The sequence below is a fragment of the Clytia hemisphaerica genome, unplaced genomic scaffold (genome assembly GCF_902728285.1).
Source record: "Clytia hemisphaerica strain Z4C2 unplaced genomic scaffold, Clytia hemisphaerica genome assembly, whole genome shotgun sequence".
Taxonomy (NCBI): domain Eukaryota; kingdom Metazoa; phylum Cnidaria; class Hydrozoa; order Leptothecata; family Clytiidae; genus Clytia; species Clytia hemisphaerica.
The window spans coordinates 128,949-149,213 of record NW_027103874.1 but is presented as its reverse complement, the minus strand read 5'-3'; the positions used below and the strand labels follow the sequence as shown (position 1 = coordinate 149,213).

At 34.2% G+C, this 20,265-nt stretch overlaps 2 protein-coding genes across 2 annotated transcripts; both read left to right on the top strand.

The window, feature by feature from the left end:
* Positions 1 to 2,382: 2,382 nt before the first annotated feature.
* LOC136808337 (dipeptidyl peptidase 2-like) lies at positions 2,383 to 6,927 on the top strand. Its single transcript, XM_067064868.1, has 8 exons — positions 2,383 to 2,583; positions 2,905 to 3,041; positions 3,386 to 3,549; positions 3,818 to 3,953; positions 4,234 to 4,549; positions 5,357 to 5,469; positions 5,933 to 6,234; positions 6,746 to 6,927. The coding sequence occupies exons 1-8, from the start codon at positions 2,415 to 2,417 to the stop codon at positions 6,840 to 6,842; spliced, it is 1,434 nt and encodes a 477-aa protein (XP_066920969.1). The 5' UTR covers positions 2,383 to 2,414; the 3' UTR covers positions 6,843 to 6,927.
* Positions 6,928 to 11,438: 4,511 nt separating this feature from the next.
* LOC136808336 (calsequestrin-1-like) lies at positions 11,439 to 20,126 on the top strand. The gene is made up of 13 exons (XM_067064867.1): positions 11,439 to 11,767; positions 12,500 to 12,584; positions 12,846 to 12,912; positions 13,563 to 13,596; positions 14,027 to 14,132; positions 14,505 to 14,578; positions 15,028 to 15,111; positions 16,325 to 16,374; positions 17,240 to 17,285; positions 17,766 to 17,820; positions 17,990 to 18,090; positions 18,591 to 18,665; positions 19,044 to 20,126. The coding sequence occupies exons 1-13, from the start codon at positions 11,498 to 11,500 to the stop codon at positions 19,272 to 19,274; spliced, it is 1,278 nt and encodes a 425-aa protein (XP_066920968.1). The 5' UTR covers positions 11,439 to 11,497; the 3' UTR covers positions 19,275 to 20,126.
* The last annotated feature ends 139 nt before the right edge of the window (positions 20,127 to 20,265 follow it).

Sequence of the window (20,265 nt, the reverse complement as noted above, 5' to 3'; positions counted from 1 at the left end):
ACTTAGGGTGGAAATATTTGCTAGACCGATGAAATTTACATATGAGTTTACCGTCGGCCGCCCGCATCTCTAAAAAGCACCCGCATGAAAATTTCATTATCTTCAAAATTCCTAAAATTTTCATTATTTCTATATTTCTTTACAACTACAACCTCCATCGTTGTTAAAATCGTCTCTACGCAGGATTCCCTCTACGCATGACTTTTTTCCCAGAGTAAACACGGGTAAACAAAGAAGATTTTTTACAGAAAATGTGACCGCCCTCAATCCTACAACTAACAGCGGGCCTCACGCCCATCTATCTGCCTAACCGCCCTGGCGGCCATTTTAGTTTTTTGCCAAATCTAGCGCCACTGTAGCAATCGATCTTTATTTTTCGTTTGCAAAACATGCGTAGGGTTGAAGCGAAGCAAAATTTTTTATTTTGAGAGAGAATGGTTAGCAGAAATGGTGGATAAGGTGCTGTTGGGAAAATAATGAATAATGAATAATAAAATCATGCCGCATCTATTTTTGGGTAAGTTCACGACGGTAAACTCATATGTAAATTTCATCGGCCCTAGTAAACTGGTCCTGGTTTTAAACTGCAGCGTGTCCAGGGGAAGCTCGTAAAGTTTTTTTGAGCGATATAAACAAAAAACAGACAAATCTTATTTTGTACTATTTTGTTTGACTGGACATGATGAATCAATTTAACATTTAACATGGCCCGAATGACTCGGGTCATGTTCGGGCCAAAAGAATTGATAGGGTCTCTCGACACGAACATGGCCCGAAGAGGCCCGAGAATTCTCGGGCCATGTCGAGGGTCGTCGGCAATCACAAATATCTTCATTTCGCATCCTCGTTGGGTCTAAAAAGTGAGTCGGTCGGTCGTAAAAAATTTCGGGTTTCCATTTTTCCATCCATTTTTGAAGTGCATTCTTGAGGAAACTGCCAGTGCCAGCCAGCAGCCAAAACAACCGCATGTAATGGGTGGTTTAAAATTATGACCTTTGAACACTATTAAACTCCAACCCCAAAATGGCGCATGTAATGATAAACAAAATCAAAATGCTGCAAATGCGCTAAAAATCGCTTGCGAAAAATCAGCAATAATAAAATTTGAACGAAGGAAAGGTCATTGACAGAAAAAGTCCGACAAATTTACCGACTCACCGGCTCAATTATTTTCAATTTTCAAGAGTCGGTCGGGCGATGCGAAACGGAGATATTTGTGATTGCCGCCTAACTAGCCCAGAGAAAAATTTTAAACCTTTATTATTTGAATGCATGCCTTTTTAATACTCAAATATAAAAAAATTAAAATTTTTTAACTTGGTCATTAGTCAAAAAAGTCATTAAAATTGATAAGCCTCTGCAACAATGGAGTGCAAGGCTGAAAGCCACATGAATATGGTTCATCCTATAAAAGGAAGTTCATTCTATGGTGGCCTATCTTGAAGTCTAAGTACATGCGGAAATGGGAACTTATAAAAACAACATTGTACAACTTTCCCTCCCTGCACTAAAAGATTCTCCTTACTTTTTTTGTAATTTTTCAACTACCCACTTGAAACACTTGTGGAAATTATGTAGAAAACGAATTTATAAAACTAAAACGTAAGAAACACTTATTTTCACAAGAAACAGAGAAATCAAATTGATAAAGCTAAGCATAAGAGACACTCGTAAAAGTTATATACAAGATAGCAAATTGATCAAACCAACCATAAGAGGCACTCGTTAAAGAAAGCAAATTGATAGTACTAAGCATAAAAGAGACCCTTATAAAAGCCAGGAAAAAAAGCCAATTCATTACTTTAAATGGACCAATTTTTTCGGGGATTAGATTTCACAGACTTCACTGATTTAGTTGTCATCTGACAAAATAAGTTGCAATGTAAGTTTGAAAAGGTCAAAGATTAACTGCAAACTTTTTTTGAATTAAACTCCAAAAAAAGAACCAAGTCAAAAACAATGAGTCATCCGCAAAATTAAGTCTCCGCAAAATCTTAATAAGATTTCCCAGATGAGCTTGACCCAGAATTTAATCCCCACATAAATCAATCCCATTAAGGTAAACGAAGCAGAGGAGACTGTCGTAAAAGTAAAAAAGAAAGCAAATATATAAAACTAAGAACTAATAAGAAACACTCATGAAAGTTACAAAGAAATCAAATTGATAAGACTGAGCATAAGAGACACTCCTAAAATTTTATCAGGCCCGGGGACCTTGTTCTCAGGGGGGACCTAGAACCCCAGTTGGAGCCATGTGCTTTTATCACTATTTGAAGTGTTTTGTGCTTAAAGAGTTCACTATCAGCAAAAAGAGGTAAAAGAATCAGGGGTTAAAGAATCCTATATGCACTATACTGTAAACTGTATAGACTTTGTGCATTATTACAATAACTTTTTGTTTTTGGATAGGAAATATGAAAATAATATTTCTATTTGTATGTATTGGGCTGGCTTTAGCTTACCCACATCCTCTAAAGTCAGAACCATATCAGACCAAATATATTGGTCAATTCATTGATCACTTTAACTTTTTGGGAAGTGCTGGACCAAATGGAAGATATCAACAGCGTTATTTGATTTCAGGTATATATAGAAGATAGTTGGACAGAAATTCTTCGAATTTCTTCACATATATATAATTTTTCAGCATTTATACGATACAAAGGAAAATATCTCATTTGCATAATTTTTCCTGTGTTATTTTGAAAGGAACAATCAATTTTCATAATCTTTTTATAATCTTTACTCATCATCCTTATATTATTTCAGTTTAAAAATGTATGGCAAATAATATTTATGAAAATTGAACTGGCTTGTTCTTTTTCAGTGTAAATTTTGCAACTATTTGTGTTATTGTAATGAGAAACCACATCCTGTATAATTATTTTCTATTGATCTTTTTAGATGCATATTTTGATGGAAAAGGACCCATTCTCTTTTATACTGGGAATGAAGGAGATATTACTAATTTTTGGGACAACACCGGTTTTGTCTTTGCACTTGCTAAGAGATTCAAAGGCTTGATCTTATTTGGAGAACATGTATGTCACTGAAACCTATTGATATTTGAATAACTTGTCTTTGTTCATCTGAATTCCTTTTTTAATGTCTATACTTAGCTTGATCTTTAAAAAAAAGAGAAAACCAATTATATGATATTATTTTCACCTTGAACTCCAAAGCTTTTATTTTTTTCAAATTTTTAAGTTAAAATTGAATCTCTGATAATAATAATTCCAGTTTTTCTTGTGTAACTTATTTTCCTGTGTTTCTATCTACTTGTATGTTTTATGGGGAAAAAGAATGCTGCTATTATCATTTGATTCTTCCCGAAATGTTTTGGTCCATTCTCAAGGGGAATGATATTTCTTATATCTATTTATAGAGATATTATGGGAAATCTTTACCATTTGGTGACCAATCTTTCAAAGGAGATAACATTGGCTTCCTCACAACTGAGCAAGCATTAGCAGATTTCGCATACCTTGTCAAGCAAGTGAAAAAAGATCATTCTGCTCAAAATAACACAGTATTTGCTTTTGGTGGAAGGTATGTGATTGTTTTTTGCTATTTAATAACTCAACTCTTTGTTCTCTTTTTACTACTACAGACAGTTAGTTTTGAAACTAACGAATATTTAAATCACTCTTTAACTATCAAAGTTTGTGGAAAATTGCTAAACTTAGATTTTAAAGAAATTACCTTCAATTCTAAAACTGAGTTCCAGTAGTTTTAGTCTTGAAGTTTGAGTAGTAGTCTGGTTTTACTTCAACGATTTAAGCTTTGCAACCAAAGTCCTGTTAAATTTAATTTTCAGCTATGGAGGTATGTTGACAGCATACATGAGATACAAATATCCTGATATCATTGATGGTGGAGTTGCCAGCAGTGCTCCATTCATGACTGTTGCTGGAAACAGACCAAGATCAGAATTTTGGGAAGCTGTCACAAACGTATGATGATATTTCTACATGATAATTATTCAAAAATATTCAAAATTCATACCATTCATATATTAAGTTTATAACCAGTCTAAATCATTTGAAGCATTTGATCACGCTCTCTGAGGAGTGCAATCAACCATACACCATAAATTAAGACTTTTCTATTAAAAATACTGTGTGATAAACTAGCAAAACTTTTAGGAGTGTGATTGACACACGTCTTGAGATTTTAAATAAAAAAACCCTGTATACTATACAAATAATACCAATATGCTCTTCATTTTTCTAGACATTCCATAAGGCAGACTCAACTTGTCCTACATCAGTTCAACAAGGATTTTCAGCACTGATCAAGCTTTTTGATTCTGGCGATGTTGGAAAACAAGTCATCCAAAGCACCTTCAACTTGTGTCCTGAGCAAATGAAAAACCCTAACCTCAAGAATAATGTTTTGTTATGGGCTAGGAATGCATTCACCCTGTTGGCTATGGTTGATTATCCTTATCCAGCTGATTTCATGGCAAAATTACCAGGGCATCCGGTCAATGTTGCTTGTAGTTATATTAAAGGTGCCAACAAACTATCTGGACTTGCTAACATCACTTGTAAGTAAAAGCTATATCTGGAGAATATAAAGTGCTAAATACCCACTTTGAAAGGTCTGCTAGCTATCCTACCTAGTTCCTAGTCTGGAAAACAAGGCATTGTACCCTGGAGATATTTTAAAATCAAACTTTCAATTTCAAAGACCTAGTTCAAAAGCTAATAAATGAAGATATTGATTGATATTGTAAAATGGCGCAGTAGTGTAGTGGTCATCATTCTTGACTTTCGTGCTGGAGGTCAGGGTGCGATTCCCACTAGGTGCTGCGATTCACTTGGCAAGTGAATGTACCTTGGCCCGGGTCAACCCATACCATGTGAGGGAAATAGGGTACCATCACTCTGATACAAGAGTATCGGGAGATATGCTGGACATTAAATGTGGTGTGGTGATGGTTCTCATATGTTCAGTACCTGCGAGAACGCAAGGTTCTCCCGTACTGTTCGAGTATCATAATCGATACAGCACGGCTCTGATGTGTCGCGAGCACAGAGTACAATGTCTGGTAAGCGCTGTGATTTCCCCATCTAGGGGTAGGAAACTATCCCAGGATAGGGCCCGGTCCGATGATATCGGAGGGTCAGCTTCTCTCTCTTCACTCTCATTGTAAAATGTAATGATAAATAGTCCTCATATACTTCTTTGGCCCTCTTTAGGCGTGTTTACACAGACAATCTCTCTAATGATAACATGGTTGATAAATGTCCTAATCAAGTTAAGTTATATCCAAGAAAGAGTCTTAACTTAACTTTTCATCTTTAAAAAAAAATTGATGCTAATCTAAACAATTGCATTTTTGTCTTTTTAGCTTTGTTATATGGACCAGATGCAAAGTGTCACGACACTTTCACTGAGTATGTCTATTGTGCTGACCCAACTGGCTGTGGAACTGGACCTGATGCTCCACCATGGGACTACCAAGTAAATGATTTGATTTACATTAAGGAAACTTATTTTGGCGAGAACTAATCTTGGTGAGTTTAGACGAAATTCACCAAAATTAGTTATGACTAAAATTAGATATTATACTCACTCGCCAAATTAAGTTCTTGCCAAAATAATCCCTAAGTTTCATCAAAATTGCTTAAAATTGGGCAAAAGAGGACAGATTTAGTCAGTCATCCCCCAAAACTAATTCTAGCCAAATTAAAAAGTTTGACTATTTGCCTATATTACAAGCTCCCTTATTAAAAATGTATCTTTAGTCTCGTTGAATAATGTATTCACTGGAATTCGGTATATACATATTTCTTTCATTGACCTCAGTGACTTGCCATCCAAAAGAAAAACTAACTTTAAATTTCAACATGGATTGACTTGCAAGCTAAAATATAAAGATCTATGTGAAGAAGTATCCAAAAAATTAATACTTTTATGATGATAGGCTTGTACTGAATTGGCACTGCCAGGGAGCAGCACTAATGAAACTGACATGTTTCCACCATTACAATTTACTTTGGAGATGCGACAGCACTATTGTGCCGGTAAGTTTGGTCTTGGCATGTCCAGAAATGACTGGTACGGAACTCACTATTTTGGTACACTTGATGAAATCAAACATGCATCTCGTTTGATCTTTCCAAATGGGGATTTGGATCCTTGGATGCCGGGAGGTGTGTTGGAAGACTTATCTGATGACCTTATTGCCATTGTTATTGAAGGTGGAGCTCACCATCTTGATTTAAGGTAAAGTAAAAATATTATATGTTTTATCCTACTCACCTTGATAATTTTGTTGAGGAATATCAAAACCATTGACAGAATTAACAATTGACAAGTTTTTAAAGAACTGTAAATTTTAATTCTCTTAAGACCACTGATATATAAAACATTAGATAGAGCTACTCTGTATTTCCCAAGCAACGACATGGAAAAAAAATAATCAGCCATCTTTGCTGAAAGTAGGTCACAGTAGGTTTTCTTTGTTGAAACTTTTTGACACTGCAGTGACTTCAAAATTTCAAGGATCTCGCAAGCTTAATTTTGACGTCACCTCATCGTCCAAGATAGCGAATTATTTTGCTTCAAATAGGGTAGGAAAAGCTCTATTTAGTGTTTTAAATAAGATATTTATACTAAAGACCAATCAAATTACAGGTGAATTTTCTTGAAATTAGCACAAATTTACTACAGGCCCTTTGGGTGTATTTTTTGGAGGACATTTTAATTTTTAAATCAACATAACATTTTCTTACAGAGAAGCAAATGATGCTGATCCACAATCTGTGATTGATGCTCGTGAAAAAATCGCAACCATCCTCCAAAATTGGATGGAGCACCCTGAAAAGAAATGAACGAACACGGAATGATCAATTGTCATCAGTCATTTCTTAGTTTTAATTTATCATGGGGAATCATGGCTTAGCTCTAATCTAGAAGGCGGCTTTCTACCCTACCTAGCCTACTTGCAAAAGTGGCCAGAAAGTTATTGCATTGACATTAGATGATCAACCAACTTTCTGCCCACTTCATTCACAAGTAAGATTGGCAGGACTGAAAGTGGGCTGTCTAAACCAGAGTTATAGCAATTTCTTTGTTGATCAGACACACAAGCAAGTCTTCAGAGTTTTAAGATATACAAGAAGTAAAGATTAAAGCATAGAGGTCCTGATTCCCAATGATTCATTTTGACTATAAAGACCTATGACTTGCTAATGAATTGGATACTAGGAGCTAAAAACAAAAAATGACAACTTTTATAGCCTATTATTGATTGAAATTGTTTTTGTTTAAATTGTTTTTGTTAAAATTTCCTTTAAATCTTGACAACTTTGATTTTAAGATTTTCGTTTATGTCTAAAATTTAACATTACTATTTTTGGACCTACCGGGAGGTCCTTTAATTTGACCGTTGTCCGTTCGTCTGTTACAAGCTTTTCTCGGGATTGGCTCATTAGTTTTTTTTAATTTTTTGCACAATGATACAAAATGGCAATGCCTGAAAAGTGACGGAGCCCGATTTTTGAAAAAAGATTTTGGGGGGCAAATTTGGGCCAAAAACTACCTAAAAATAAGGTTTTTTGGACTTTGTGCAAAATTGCTTCATTAGTTTTTCCTGATTTTTGGCAGAAAGATAGAGTGCAAGGTACCCTAAAATGTGGCTGAAGTAATTTTTCTCGGAAAATTTTTTTTTCGTCGTCAAATACGGATTTTCGCAAATTTGGGCCAAAAACTACCTAGAAATAAGGTTTTTTGGACTTGGTGCAAAATTGCTTCATTAGTTTTTCCTGATTTTTGGCAGAAAGATAGAGTGCAAGGTACCCTAAAATGTGGCTGAAGTAATTTTTCTTGGAAAATTTTTTTTCGTCGTCAAATACGGATTTTCGCTTTTTTGGGGAAATTCCCTTTTACCATTTTCCTGTTAGCAGCTTTTCTCAGGATTGGCTCATTAGTTTTTTTTAATTTTTTACACAATGATACAAAATAGCAATGCCTGAAAAGTGACGGAGCCCGATTTTTGAAAAAATTTTTGGGGGGCAAATTTGGGCCAAAAACTACCTAAAAATAAGGTTTTTTGGACTTTGTGCAAAATTGCTTCATTAGTTTTTCCTGATTTTTGGCAGAAAGATAGAGTGCAAGGCACCCTAAAATGTGGCTGAAGTAATTTTTTCGGAAAATTTTTTTTCGTCGGGATCGGCTTTTTATTTTATTTTTTTTTCATTTTTTGCACAATGATACAAAATAGCAATGCCTATAAGTGACGGAGCCCGATTTTGAAAAAAAAATTTGGGGTAAATTTGGGCCAAAAACTACCTAAAAATAAGGTTTTTTGGACTTGGTGCAAAATTGCTTCATTAGTTTTTCCTGATTTTTGTCAGAAAGATAGAGTGCTAGGTACCTTAAAATGTGGCTGAAGTAATTTTTCTAAGGAAAATTTTTTTTTGTCATAAAATTTTCAAAAAAAGACGACCAAGTTACACAATGATAAAAGAAAATAAATCAGACGTTTTTGCATTGTTCTAAAACTTATTGTGTTTGCTCAATACCAATAGTAAAATATGTAGAATACCTACTTTTATCTGATATTGATCAAGGTAGGTCCATTCAGCATGTTGCTTGTTTTTAATAATTTAAGGGATTTTGAAAATTTTTTTCCCATTGATGTTGATTGGTAATTTTGTAATGATCTTTGTTTTTTTTTTTTGCATTTACATTGTATATATACAACACATGGTATTTTTTTACACCATTAATACCATATCTTTGTAAAAGTTAATAAATGATTTTGAAATAAAGAAGTTCGTTAAACACCTTCTGTTTTTCAATCAAACTACTCTCGCTCGGGTACGTAATAGCCGCCCGCCTTCTTTTCAAAAGTTTTCCACCCAGGACATTTTTATTCCAACCCCCTGCCCTCCCTGCTTATTATATTATGAGATTTTTCTACCCCCCCCCCCTCCGCTTATTCCAACCCCCGGCTATTAGGTACCCGAGACCAAGGAGTATAAAAGGAATATATTTGGGAAATTAATCCCAGAGAGTTAAAATGTTAATCATGATCCTAGATGTATCTTTTTTTTAGATCTTTACGCCTTTTCTTGGATTTTAAATTTTATACTGGAGGGTGTTTGATGAATCGATCACATGTACAGTGTGTCCCAAAAAAAGCGGACAAAGTAAGATCCTCAAAACTCGTAATCTAATCTTGGATTTGAATGATTGAAATAAAAATGTGTCCACTCTTTGGTACACAGTATACCGTAGTATGTTAGAATAAATCGATCACATGTATAATAATACCTTCCTAACTATTTTTCTTTTCTTCTTAGAGAAATAAAATAATAAAAGAAAAAAAGATAAACAAATTATTGGTTGAATTTGGATTCGGGATTTACGTTTTAGATGATAATTTATCGCGTCGATCCAGTCTGACGTTACTACGATGGGTGCAACTGGTTGCATTTGAAGTTTGTATCTTATCTATGCGATTTCTTTTATCAATATGTGGTTTTAAGCCATTTTGTTTTTTAAGATACTCTTATTTTTCATTAAAAGTTGAAATTTACATTGCTCAGAATTTCATGCTCACAGCAATCGTCAGATATGAATAAGAAATTGAAACAAACTTCTCTTATCTTAAGGTTAAAAATGAAAAAAAATTATTTGATAAACGCATTTTCGGGTATTTCAGGGTATCTTTCTAGAGCTCGGAAGCCTTAAACTATTCTTACAATATTCATAAACCTTTGATCTCGAAGCTTTATGGTCTTATAGAAAAACACCTGTATTTATGACCACCAGAAGTTGGCTAAAAACTCTTCAAACAAAACACCTAAACTTGGCCAGTAAATTGATATAAGTCGCAAGAAGATTTCGATTAGATTTTCCTGGTGACTAAAAAATCGTTAAATTTAGTGAAAAAAAAAACATTGAAAAAGATGAAAAAGATCACTGGATACAATGTACACGTTTTTTTTATAATAACAAACTATATATAAGAAAATATGGCTTCAATGGCCAAAATGTTAAGAACAAGTTAAGAACATTTTATTTTAAGGCTTTGGGGACTCTAAAACACACAATTTCTTAGAAAAAGGGACAAAAATACTCAAAATGGTGAAAATAAGAACATGGTAAGAACATTTTTAGGTTTTAAACTCAAAAAGTTAAGAATACGAAGGCTTCAAAAATTTTGGATGTTCTTATTCAAAAACGTGTGTATTTCCTTAGAAATCAAGGTACTTAATAGAGGGCGGTGCTGAACAGAAGAACAACGACAGCCTATATTTTGCATTACTGCACTAGTCAACAGTGACAAAATTCGATAACATAGGAAAATCTCGAGATATGTTTCTTGTATAAACAAACTGTTTAAAACATTCAAATAGGCACAGTTCAAATAAGTTAAAAACTTGAGAAAATCGTGTACCACGTCACATTTAGACATGGTAGCTTCTCAAAATGCATAAAATCATCAAATATTAGCAGTTTTAAAATGAAAGTATTTTTTGAAGAAGATATGTTGAAGATATCAGTTTTTTTGGAGAATTTCCCCTCACAACAAACTTCGAAAATCATTTACACTCTCATGAAAAGATCAATGCTGTATATTTTGAATTTATGTATAATTTTGATATGATTTCTGAAATTACTCGATACAATCTAAATTATTCTTTAAACCAGGAAATTGAACTAGTCCAATATCTCGTATACTTTTAGGGGACCTTTTTGATGATTTGAGTTTTTGCATAGTCTTATTTTTTATCGCAATTTTCTATAAAATGCGGTCAGCTTTTAAAGATTATTAAATTATGAATAAAATCAATACCATAAATCTGCCACTGTATTTATATGTTTTAGTTTCAACTTCGAATATTATTCTGTCAAACTATTTTCAAAGAGGTTAGAAGATGCAATACAATACGTTTTTTATAAGAACAAACTATATAAGAACATAAGGCTTCGATGTGTTAAGAACAAGTTAAGAACATTTTAAGGCTTTTTGGACCCTTAGAAAAAGGGACAAAAATACTCAAAATGGTGAAAACAAGAACATGGTAAGAGTATTTTTAGGTTTTAAACTCAAAAAGTTAAGAATACGAAGGCTTCAAAAATTTTGGATGCTCTTATAACAAAAACCGTGTACTTACTGAATTACACACTATTCTGTATGCCGTGAGTTTCTTTGGATTAAGCATTGAGTTTACAGGTGCCACTCTTTTTGGGCCAATATCTTTTACCCTTATAATGTAATGACTTAATGTGACCTTTTGTGACTATTCATTAAAGAATAGATTTAGATGATTTACGGGCATTTATTTTTTATATACCTGGATCCATTTCTCGGACAGACTTTCACTCGGTCAGCTTTGAAATTTAAACAAAACTTAACCATTTTTTAGAATTTTTGTCAAAAAAATTAATGATTACTGTCTTTTTTATTCAGATGTTAAATCAAATAGATTAAAATAAATGTAAATACATCTTGTGAATTGCTATTACTTGGAAAATGGTTAAAATGAATTTGACTACCATCTTTATTTGTTTATTCTGGTTGCTAATGGTAACCTGGGCACAAGTGGACGAAGAAGAAGTACGGGCATCCCATCAAAAGTATGCGGAAATGATGAAACACGATGGTAAAAAGAGGGTAAAAGTCATCACTCAAAAGAACGTCAAATCCTTGATGAAAAAGAATGAGATTTTGGTTGTTTTCTTTTGGGTGGACAATGATAAGAAATTGGAAAAGTTGAATGAGCAGGATATGTACTTTCTGGAGGTAAAATGATTATTTCTCAATTTATTTTCCTGGTAAATTTGGGTATATATACGTCAAGGTCTGCTTAATCAAACAGCATTTCTCTCTAAATAAGTTTGAATTCATTGACCCAGTGATATCCATATTTGAAGCCTATCGTAGCTTGGATCATGAGATTTACGTTTGGCTTGCTGCTTTTCATGATATTTTTCTCAAATTATTTCTGTTTAATAATATTGAAGGGCTATGCAGTCGTTGTATAGAAAATTCATCAGAGCAACGACTGTGTTACAACCCTTCTTAAAAATCTACAATACCAACTAAGCAGTCTATCTGTTCCTTGATTCGTTACCGGGCTGCAGAGACAGGTTAATGTTAGATATAGCCGGTTATTATTTCAAGTCGATATCCCAGTTATCTAGGACTTGCCTGGAACTTCCGCCATTATGGAAGCAAACGTTCGATTTGCGTAAGGGATTGCCCTCTACAGATTCGAACGTTTGCTTCCAAAATGTCGAGGATATTACGTAATTTAACCAAACATATAAAAAACCTCTACACAGTCTTACGATTGTTTTCACGTGAGGTCCACGGCCAGCTGTTTCGGCTCGGGTGTAAACTCAATGTAACATTGAAGAAGGAGTTGAGATTTGAACCGGGGACCACCCCTTGACTGTGACGCTGACGCTTTAGACCATCACATGATTCTTCCCTGAATATTATAGTTTACTTTACTCGTATTTTTATTGACAGACGGTAGCACAATCGTTTGAACTACGCAAAGTTGTCATAAGCACTTGTGAAATCATGGCTAACCAAGAATTTGCTTCAATAGCAGGTATGAAAAAGAATGAGATGTTTTTTGTAAAGTTTTTGATTTTTCTAGCTCGGATAAAATTCGGATACATTCTTTTAAGGTGTTTTTTTTCAATTCTGTGAGAGTTCTATCCGAAGCTTGGTTTTGAAGCTCTCTAATTTGCTGAAAGCGATTTCGGCATGTATAGCCGTTCCAGTAACTGTACCAAGGGAATTAGACGCGGGAAATATTTTCGGCATGATATAGCATTATTTCGATTTATTTTTCAATTTTGTTATTTAGAGCTTCGATTCAGTGGGATGATAAAGATTTTCCATAAAGGCAAAGTTCAAACATACGGTGGACAAAGGTAAGGCGTATAATTTTTGCCAAGACGGTAAATAATAAGCCGATTCCGCATGACGTCATTTTCACCCGCGATCAGCCATTTTTTAAGAAAATGGTACAAACAACATGTCCAGGATGATTTAGTAATACCTTGATAGCTCAAAGAGTTCAAATGTTTCCCGTTTGGACCTGTGTGTAGATTTTTGCTTGTTTTTGTTTCGTTAGTGAAATTTATGTCAGTTAAGAACAGGTAGCTTGCTTGAGGGTTTGCTTGAAGATAGTCCCTTAATGGATTTTGCCGAATTAGTCTATAGTTGACTCTCGCTTATTCGAATTCGAACGGGGAATCTTATTTGTTCGAATTACAGAGATTTGAATTATTATAGAAAGTATTTTGAGAGGGATTCTCCTTGGCGGGGACTTGGAAAAAGTAAATAGATAAATAGATTCGTATAAAAGAAGTTCCAATAAGCGAGAGTCTCAAGGAGTAGAAAAAGGAATTAAAACCATGTTTTTTATGACAAAATACTTGAAAACTTGAATATACAAATAAAATCTATCGAATTCATAATTCTTCACAGGAAATTTTAAAATGATTTGTTCTACATTCAGTTTAATCTCCTTCAATCACTGCTGATATTCTGAAAAAAAAATTATATCTTTCTTACCTAGGTCACCAGACGTTCTTATTCCGTTCATCTTTAAGGTTGGTAGTCTGCAAAAAAAACTTATCAAAGTACAGAAGTTTACATAACTTTCTAGCTTGTCCTACTCCTACCACGGGTGATTCTCCTCAAAGGTTTTCTTGAAATTTATGCTCGCGCGGCGCGGGAAGTAGCAAAATTCGTTATCTTTTCCAAGCTTCCCAAAGTGTACTGTAAAGGTCGAAAAGAGCAGAGATGAGAAAAATTGCACTCTAAGACTGTAAAATTAATAAAATCTGACCATATTTTGCCTTTAAATGCTCAAACATTTTCAAAATACACACCTTATGGGTCATTTTTTTGCCAAAGTTTACTCAAATTCGGCTAAATTTTGGGCTGCACGTACGGTCGTTTTTGAATCGAGTAAACAAAGGGTAAGAGGTACTTTAAATGATACTCTTTAAAACGACGATAATTTTGTATTTACCATAGATGTTGACACCATCGGTCATTCAAATTAAGAAGAAAGCAGAAAAGAAGAATTTTGACGATATTGATCTGGTCAAAGTCATTGCTTACGTCGATAAAAACAGCAAAGGTAAACCATAGTCCGCATGGAAATTTTTGGTTTTGATGTTGGACCATTTATAGTAGTTTGAGCTTTCTGTGCGAATTTTTTTGGAACATATGTTCGTAGGATTGCAACAAAATCCGAGGAAACATTTAATTTCGAGGAATTTACTTTCTCATCCTACCGATAAATTATTATTCTTGTGCAATATAGGAGGACCGAAGGGCGAACTTTTAGAAAAAGTCACTCTTAGGAGAATCTCTTTACGTCCATTCTATGAACTTTCGTTTTAAAAGTGTTAAAATACCATTTTTCTGAGTTAGACCAGAGCAAAGCTGAATAACAATACTGGAATAACTAGAAGTATGTATCGGTTCTTTTTTCTTCTTCCACCATCAGAATACAAAGGATTCGAAGAAGCTTCTTACAAGTACCATCCGTTGATACCATTCTACTATGTCACCGATGCCAAAGTAAGCTCTACTCAAATATTTGGAATATTAGTGATATCTTCGGTGACAATACTGTTGCTGTTGGATTAGCTTAAAATGGCTTGGTGACTTTTGATTACAACGGTGACCTTTAGTGAGTTTTCGAACATCTAGTTGCAGCCTGAAATATAGTGGCAGTGCCCCTGTCAATTTCTGTGAGGGGTGTTGAAAGACAAAGGGCTGTGTAAGGGGTGTGTAATCTCTCTAGGTTACTTTTCTTCTCCTTAGCTTCTTTGTTCTAAACTGTGTATGAAATGGCTGCCGCATAGTATGATCATACCCAGCTGGCACACAACGTTGTTTTAACGTCCAAATAACGTTATTTGGACGTTATGAACGTCACATGGACGTTGTTTTGACGTTGTGTGCCATCTGGGTATGCCTTGATTATTCTAATACACTGTTTGTCTCTTTTTATTTTTACTTTACAGATTGCAAAAGTGTTTCACTTGAAAAAGAAGAACTCCTTTCAGATCATAAAACCATTTGAAAAATCCATCAGTTTTCCTGCAAAGGTATTACAGTAGACTATCTTTATATCAATCTCGTAAGGGAAGCAACTTTTTATTCGAGATAGTCCTTGGTTAATATGGATAGTGCGGTGTCCTGTACTAAGTAGACCATAGATTTATTAAAGCCCAAAGAACTATGTCGTACTTTTGCTGAAAAGTGTGCCTTAGTTAGGTAGGAAATCCTACCAAGGTCACGTATCATTACAATAGAATTTCAGTACTTGACCAATCAGAAGCTTTGCAAGCTTTCGAAAACAATATAGACGAGCGGCCGAGCTAGTGAATTTTCACTTCGTAGGGCACCCCTTAGATCAGGGCAAATTTTTGATATTATGCTCCTAATAGGGTGTAGAATTGACGAAAAAAATTTGCCCTTCGAATCTCCTGCAGTTTTCGAGTGAATCGATTTTTAGTTAATCGATAGAACTTATCAAGGGTCCCCCCTTTACTAACGGTTTTTTCGAAGTCTGAAAATCAAATATCTGATGCTACCAACTGATTCAGCTTGAAAAGTAGATAAAAAATGGGGTTATTTTTTAAGTTTCGTTCACCTGGTGCCGAGAAACGGCATTTTAAGGCGAAAAATCGACGTTTTGGGCGTTTTCCGATGACGTCAGCATTTTCCTAGAAGCATTTTCAGAAAAAATCTTTCCCACGACTGGATAGCCCTGAATTAGTAGTATCCAAAAATGGTATGCTTTGTTAACTTTCTATGTCTAAATCTCGAGATAATTCATTTTTAAAAAGGTGGGTAAATAAATATGCTGAAAAACTGCTGACTCAGCAAAAAATATCGATAATTTTCAATATTTAAACCAAAATATCTCGATTAACTAAAAATGGATTCACTCGAAAACTGCAGGAGATTCGAAGGGCAAATTTTTTTTGTCAATTCTACACCCTATTAGGAGCATAATATCAAAAATTTGCCCTGATCTAAGGGGTGCCCTACGAAAACCATTTTTAAGGCCTTTTCTGAACCTCGGACGCTGGCCTAATAGCAGTAATTTTCTTTGCGATATTCATTTTTTTTTTTGCTTGGAAGAGCTTAAAGCACGACATCTAGCCATTCAGGTTTTACAAATCTGTGGAGTAGACTTGCTATTAGGTCTTCGTTTTATCCGACCACCACGCCACCAAGTGGCAAATATTTAATCGGTTTCCCTTTTTAAAAGTTCCTGATTTTATCATCCATTGTATTGTTATTGATTTCTAGGGTAAATTGACTTATGAGTCCATCGTCAAATTCATGAACACCAATAAACAGTAAGCTATCTCACAGAAATATTAAATTCACAGAAATAAACCGAATTGATAATACTTACTTTAGGCGTACAAACTTTCGCGAGCAGAAACTTTCGTGAGGTCGAAGAATTGCGAAATTTACGACATTTACTTTCGCGAATTTGGGGAAAAAATTTTTTTACGCAAGCATAAACTTTTGCGAAATCATTAGATGAAAAAGAAAATTATAATGAAAATTGCCTTAAAAGTGAAAGATATTCCTTGAATCTGATAAAGAGGGTTGCTCTTCGACTTTAAAGAGGCATTAAAGGATAAAAATTGGCCAAAAGTTTTATATTTATAACGATTTCGAGGTTTTATAGATTTCCCTTTTTTTTGAGAATTTTTCGCGAGCATAAACTTTGGCGAATTGCTCTGTTAATAATTTTCAAAGACACTTACCTTCGCGAAAAAGGCTAAAATTTGCGAAAATCGCGAAAGTTTCTGCTAGCAAAAGTTTGTACGCCCAAAGTAAATATTTTCTTTTTCATTGACCCTTGGGGAGATGGAAAATTGGCGTTTAGAGAAATATTTCCTTAAGTTTTGATGAAATTTTCAGGACCTTTTTAGAATTTGAGTCGGTTTTTCATTTGAACGAGATTTAGTTTATGGTGTGAAAAAGGTACCTTCCGCTCGCACATACTTTATTGTTATTTTCTTATTTATAGAAGTATATTTCTCAGGTCTATTAACCTATATAAAATAATCATTTGTTATTACAATTTATAAAATTATATTTCCATTCCATCCCCTTCCCGAACTCAAATTATACCATGAAAAATCGGGTTTTTAGGTTCTTAAGCTATTACAGGTTCGCTTTGAATTTATACCGTATTTATTCTTCCAGGGAAAGGTTGGTTAAATTGCGTTTGGAAAACATACATGAAATTTGGGTAGGTATCTTTTTCTTCATTAGGTATTGGAATAGTTAGGTTAAGTGTCGAGTTTATATAAGTTGCGAGCTTGCTTTCCGGTTAGCCTGTAGAATAGATCCGGAGCTTGAACGAAGGCTAGAGAAAATTCGTCCGTCGTCGTGATTTATCTATCGATACTTAACCTCACTAATGCTTAAAGGTTATGTAACAAACCCATCATTAATTCCGGCCAAGCCATTTTATTTGATGACCCAACAAGGGAATCTCATCAGCAACAAATATAAGTACCTTAAAATTTGCTAACCTAAACTCGAGAATAGACTGCAGTTAGTTTCGACTTTAAACCACCCCAGAAAATCAAAGTTATAACATCCCACGTGAGGGCTAAGAATGTTAAATCTAAGTGATTGATTGAATTTGTACCTGTGAAAGAATACCGTAGATATTTTCCTAAAGTCGCCACTCAATGTAATTAAACACGATTATCTTTCTCAATAGGCAATTGATCTCAAAGGCTATTTGGTAACCATATTCGCCAATGTCAAAACTCAAGGTATGTCTCTTCTCTCATTCTAAATAGATGGTCATCCGATATACTTGGTTTGAATTTATTTTATGACTTGTTCGTGGCTTAAATAATTACGTGCTATCAAAATTTCGAAGGAAGAGAGGGAAATTTTCAGTCGTTACCTTTATCATTACATTTCTTTTAAATCATTTAGGTGGCTCCAATTTCTTTGGCAAATGTAAGAAGCTCAGTAAACAATTCGAAAAGAATAGCAATTTGACTTTTGTTTGGATTGAAGCTGAGCCGTTCCCACAGGTTTATATGGAAATATTTTCGATTCTAAATGTTTCTCGACACCTTAAAAACAAAAGTTTTTCAAATTAGCTGTCAGTAGAAAATTGCAATTACGAATAACTTTTTGAAGTCAATCAGTGATTAACCTTTGGTTTTACTAACTTTAACACTCAGCATTTTATGGTTCCCTATTGTTCTTGTTTAATTAATTAGCCAATCAAAAGAGACCATAAAATGCTGAGTGGGTAGCGGCCTTAAAGAACTTAAGTTACTGAACACGACTACAAAACCTATCCTAGACGTAATTATCAACATCTACTTAACAAGTGAAGCTTGAAATATAGGTACCTTTTTGCCTTGAAATTGTGTCTAACCGGCACATAACTGGAGTTTCGGAATTTTCGAGGCTTTTGTGACCTTTGCTTTTATATATATTCTGTGAATCCTTTGTGTTTATCTAAACAGATATTTTTTTATTCACATTTATTTATTTATAACGTTTTTGTCTAATTCTTCCAAAGATGATTGATTACTGGAGAAAAAGTTTTCGAATCGATCCTTTGAAATCGAATCTTGGGGTTGTTGATATACATACGGTAAGTGGTTTTGTATACCTCACTTTCTTTCTTGAAATTATTTGGCCCTACAGTTGACTCTCTCTAATTCGATCTTCATGAGACCAAAAATTTTCTTCGAATTAGAGAAATATTTTAATTATCGAGAGAGTAATTTAATCCACTTTCCAGTTGAGGGGACCAATATTTTAGTTCGGATTACAGAAAGATTCGAATAATAGAGGTTCGAATTAGAGTGGGTTGATTGTATTTATAAGGTAAGTAATGTAATGAAAACGGCAGTAATGAAAATTACTATACTATATTACGTATTCGGAAAATTCATTCAATTAATATTTCCTTGTCAAAAATTTCTACAGTTTAAAATTCAAATGTTCGTGTCATTCAACTTTTTTTCAGCAAAAGTCAACTTGGTTTGAACTTGCTGAAGGTGCAAGTGATCAAGAAGAATTCAAATCAATGACCAAATGGTTGTCATCTGTTTATGATGGACAAATTGAATTTGTTGCTATGCGACCAGCGGAAGAAGTGAAAAAGGAAATGATGGAAGAGGCGGAAGTGAAGAAACGAAAATTACAAGAGTACAGCGAAGAAGAAAATGAAGAAGACGTTGAAAAGGATGAGTTATAGTTTCTTTCTTGGCTAGGGAATTATTTATTTTAGTACTGCCCCTTACATTGTTTGGAGTGACAGGATATTCGAAATTCTCTCAACGTCATTTTGAAATTGTCACATCATAGAAGTCACGTGTGTAAAAACAAGAAGAAACGAAAATTAAAAGATGGTGAAGATGAAAAGGGTGATTTAAAGTTTAATGGTAGAGCCTCTTGTTTGGAAATTATTTATTTTAGCTATAGTACTAGTACTGCTTATATATTAACTAAGAATTTTTCTGTTTGGCTAACTTTAAATTTTGAGATTGACCCTTTTTCATGTAGATGGGATTCCCCTCACTATGAAAAAAGGGCCAAGCTCAAGTTTAAGGCTAGCCTAACAGAAAAATTCTCAGTTTTCTCAGGCACTAATTTTGAGATTGGACCTTTTGCCTTGATGGCAGCGATATCTGTATTACTTGACAGGCTTCTCTACAGCAATGAAAAAGAAAAGGTTTATAGTCTAACTTCTCTTCTCATACGTTTCACTTGGAGAATTATTTGTTATAGCTTGTGCATATAATGTAGTCTGTACACAGACCCGATATCTATGGCTAATTTCAAAAATTCATTGCCGTAAAGGGTCTCAAGATTCGATCGCGTTCGACAATCGAATTTCAATGGGTCGATTGCGTTCGATTTAGTTCGACTGGTGCGATCGTTGATTCCATTCGATTGAGATTGTCTGGTATTAGGTATTTCTTTTGAAGAATTTTAAGTTATTATAAAATTAGCATTATAAGGCATTTTACATTTTTTATATGAAATAGTATTTTATATTTTAGATTATAATGGGCTTAAACTCAAAAAATACTTACTATGCAATTTATAGATTATTCCTTTTTCTTAACGTTAAGGATAATTTTGACTCACACCCAGGGTCGAACATTTTTCACTTTGTAACTGGGTAGACACGGTTGATTTAGTTAGTTTTCCAAGAAAGAGCTTTTTTACTACCTTGGTTTTAC

What these genes read in the sequence shown, in the direction of transcription:
- LOC136808336 (XM_067064867.1), top strand. Translation starts at nt 11,498, where the DNA reads ATGGTTAAAATGAATTTGACTACCATCTTTATTTGTTTATTCTGGTTG. An exon ending in CCATCAGTTTTCCTGCAAAG is followed by an intron (nt 15,112 to 16,324) that starts GTATTACAGTAG and finishes ATTGATTTCTAG; the next exon opens with GGTAAATTGACTTATGAGTC. An exon ending in AAAACATACATGAAATTTGG is followed by an intron (nt 17,286 to 17,765) that starts GTAGGTATCTTT and finishes CTTTCTCAATAG; the next exon opens with GCAATTGATCTCAAAGGCTA.
- LOC136808337 (XM_067064868.1), top strand. Translation starts at nt 2,415, where the DNA reads ATGAAAATAATATTTCTATTTGTATGTATTGGGCTGGCTTTAGCTTAC. An exon ending in ACAGCGTTATTTGATTTCAG is followed by an intron (nt 2,584 to 2,904) that starts GTATATATAGAA and finishes TGATCTTTTTAG; the next exon opens with ATGCATATTTTGATGGAAAA. An exon ending in TTTGGGAAGCTGTCACAAAC is followed by an intron (nt 3,954 to 4,233) that starts GTATGATGATAT and finishes TCATTTTTCTAG; the next exon opens with ACATTCCATAAGGCAGACTC.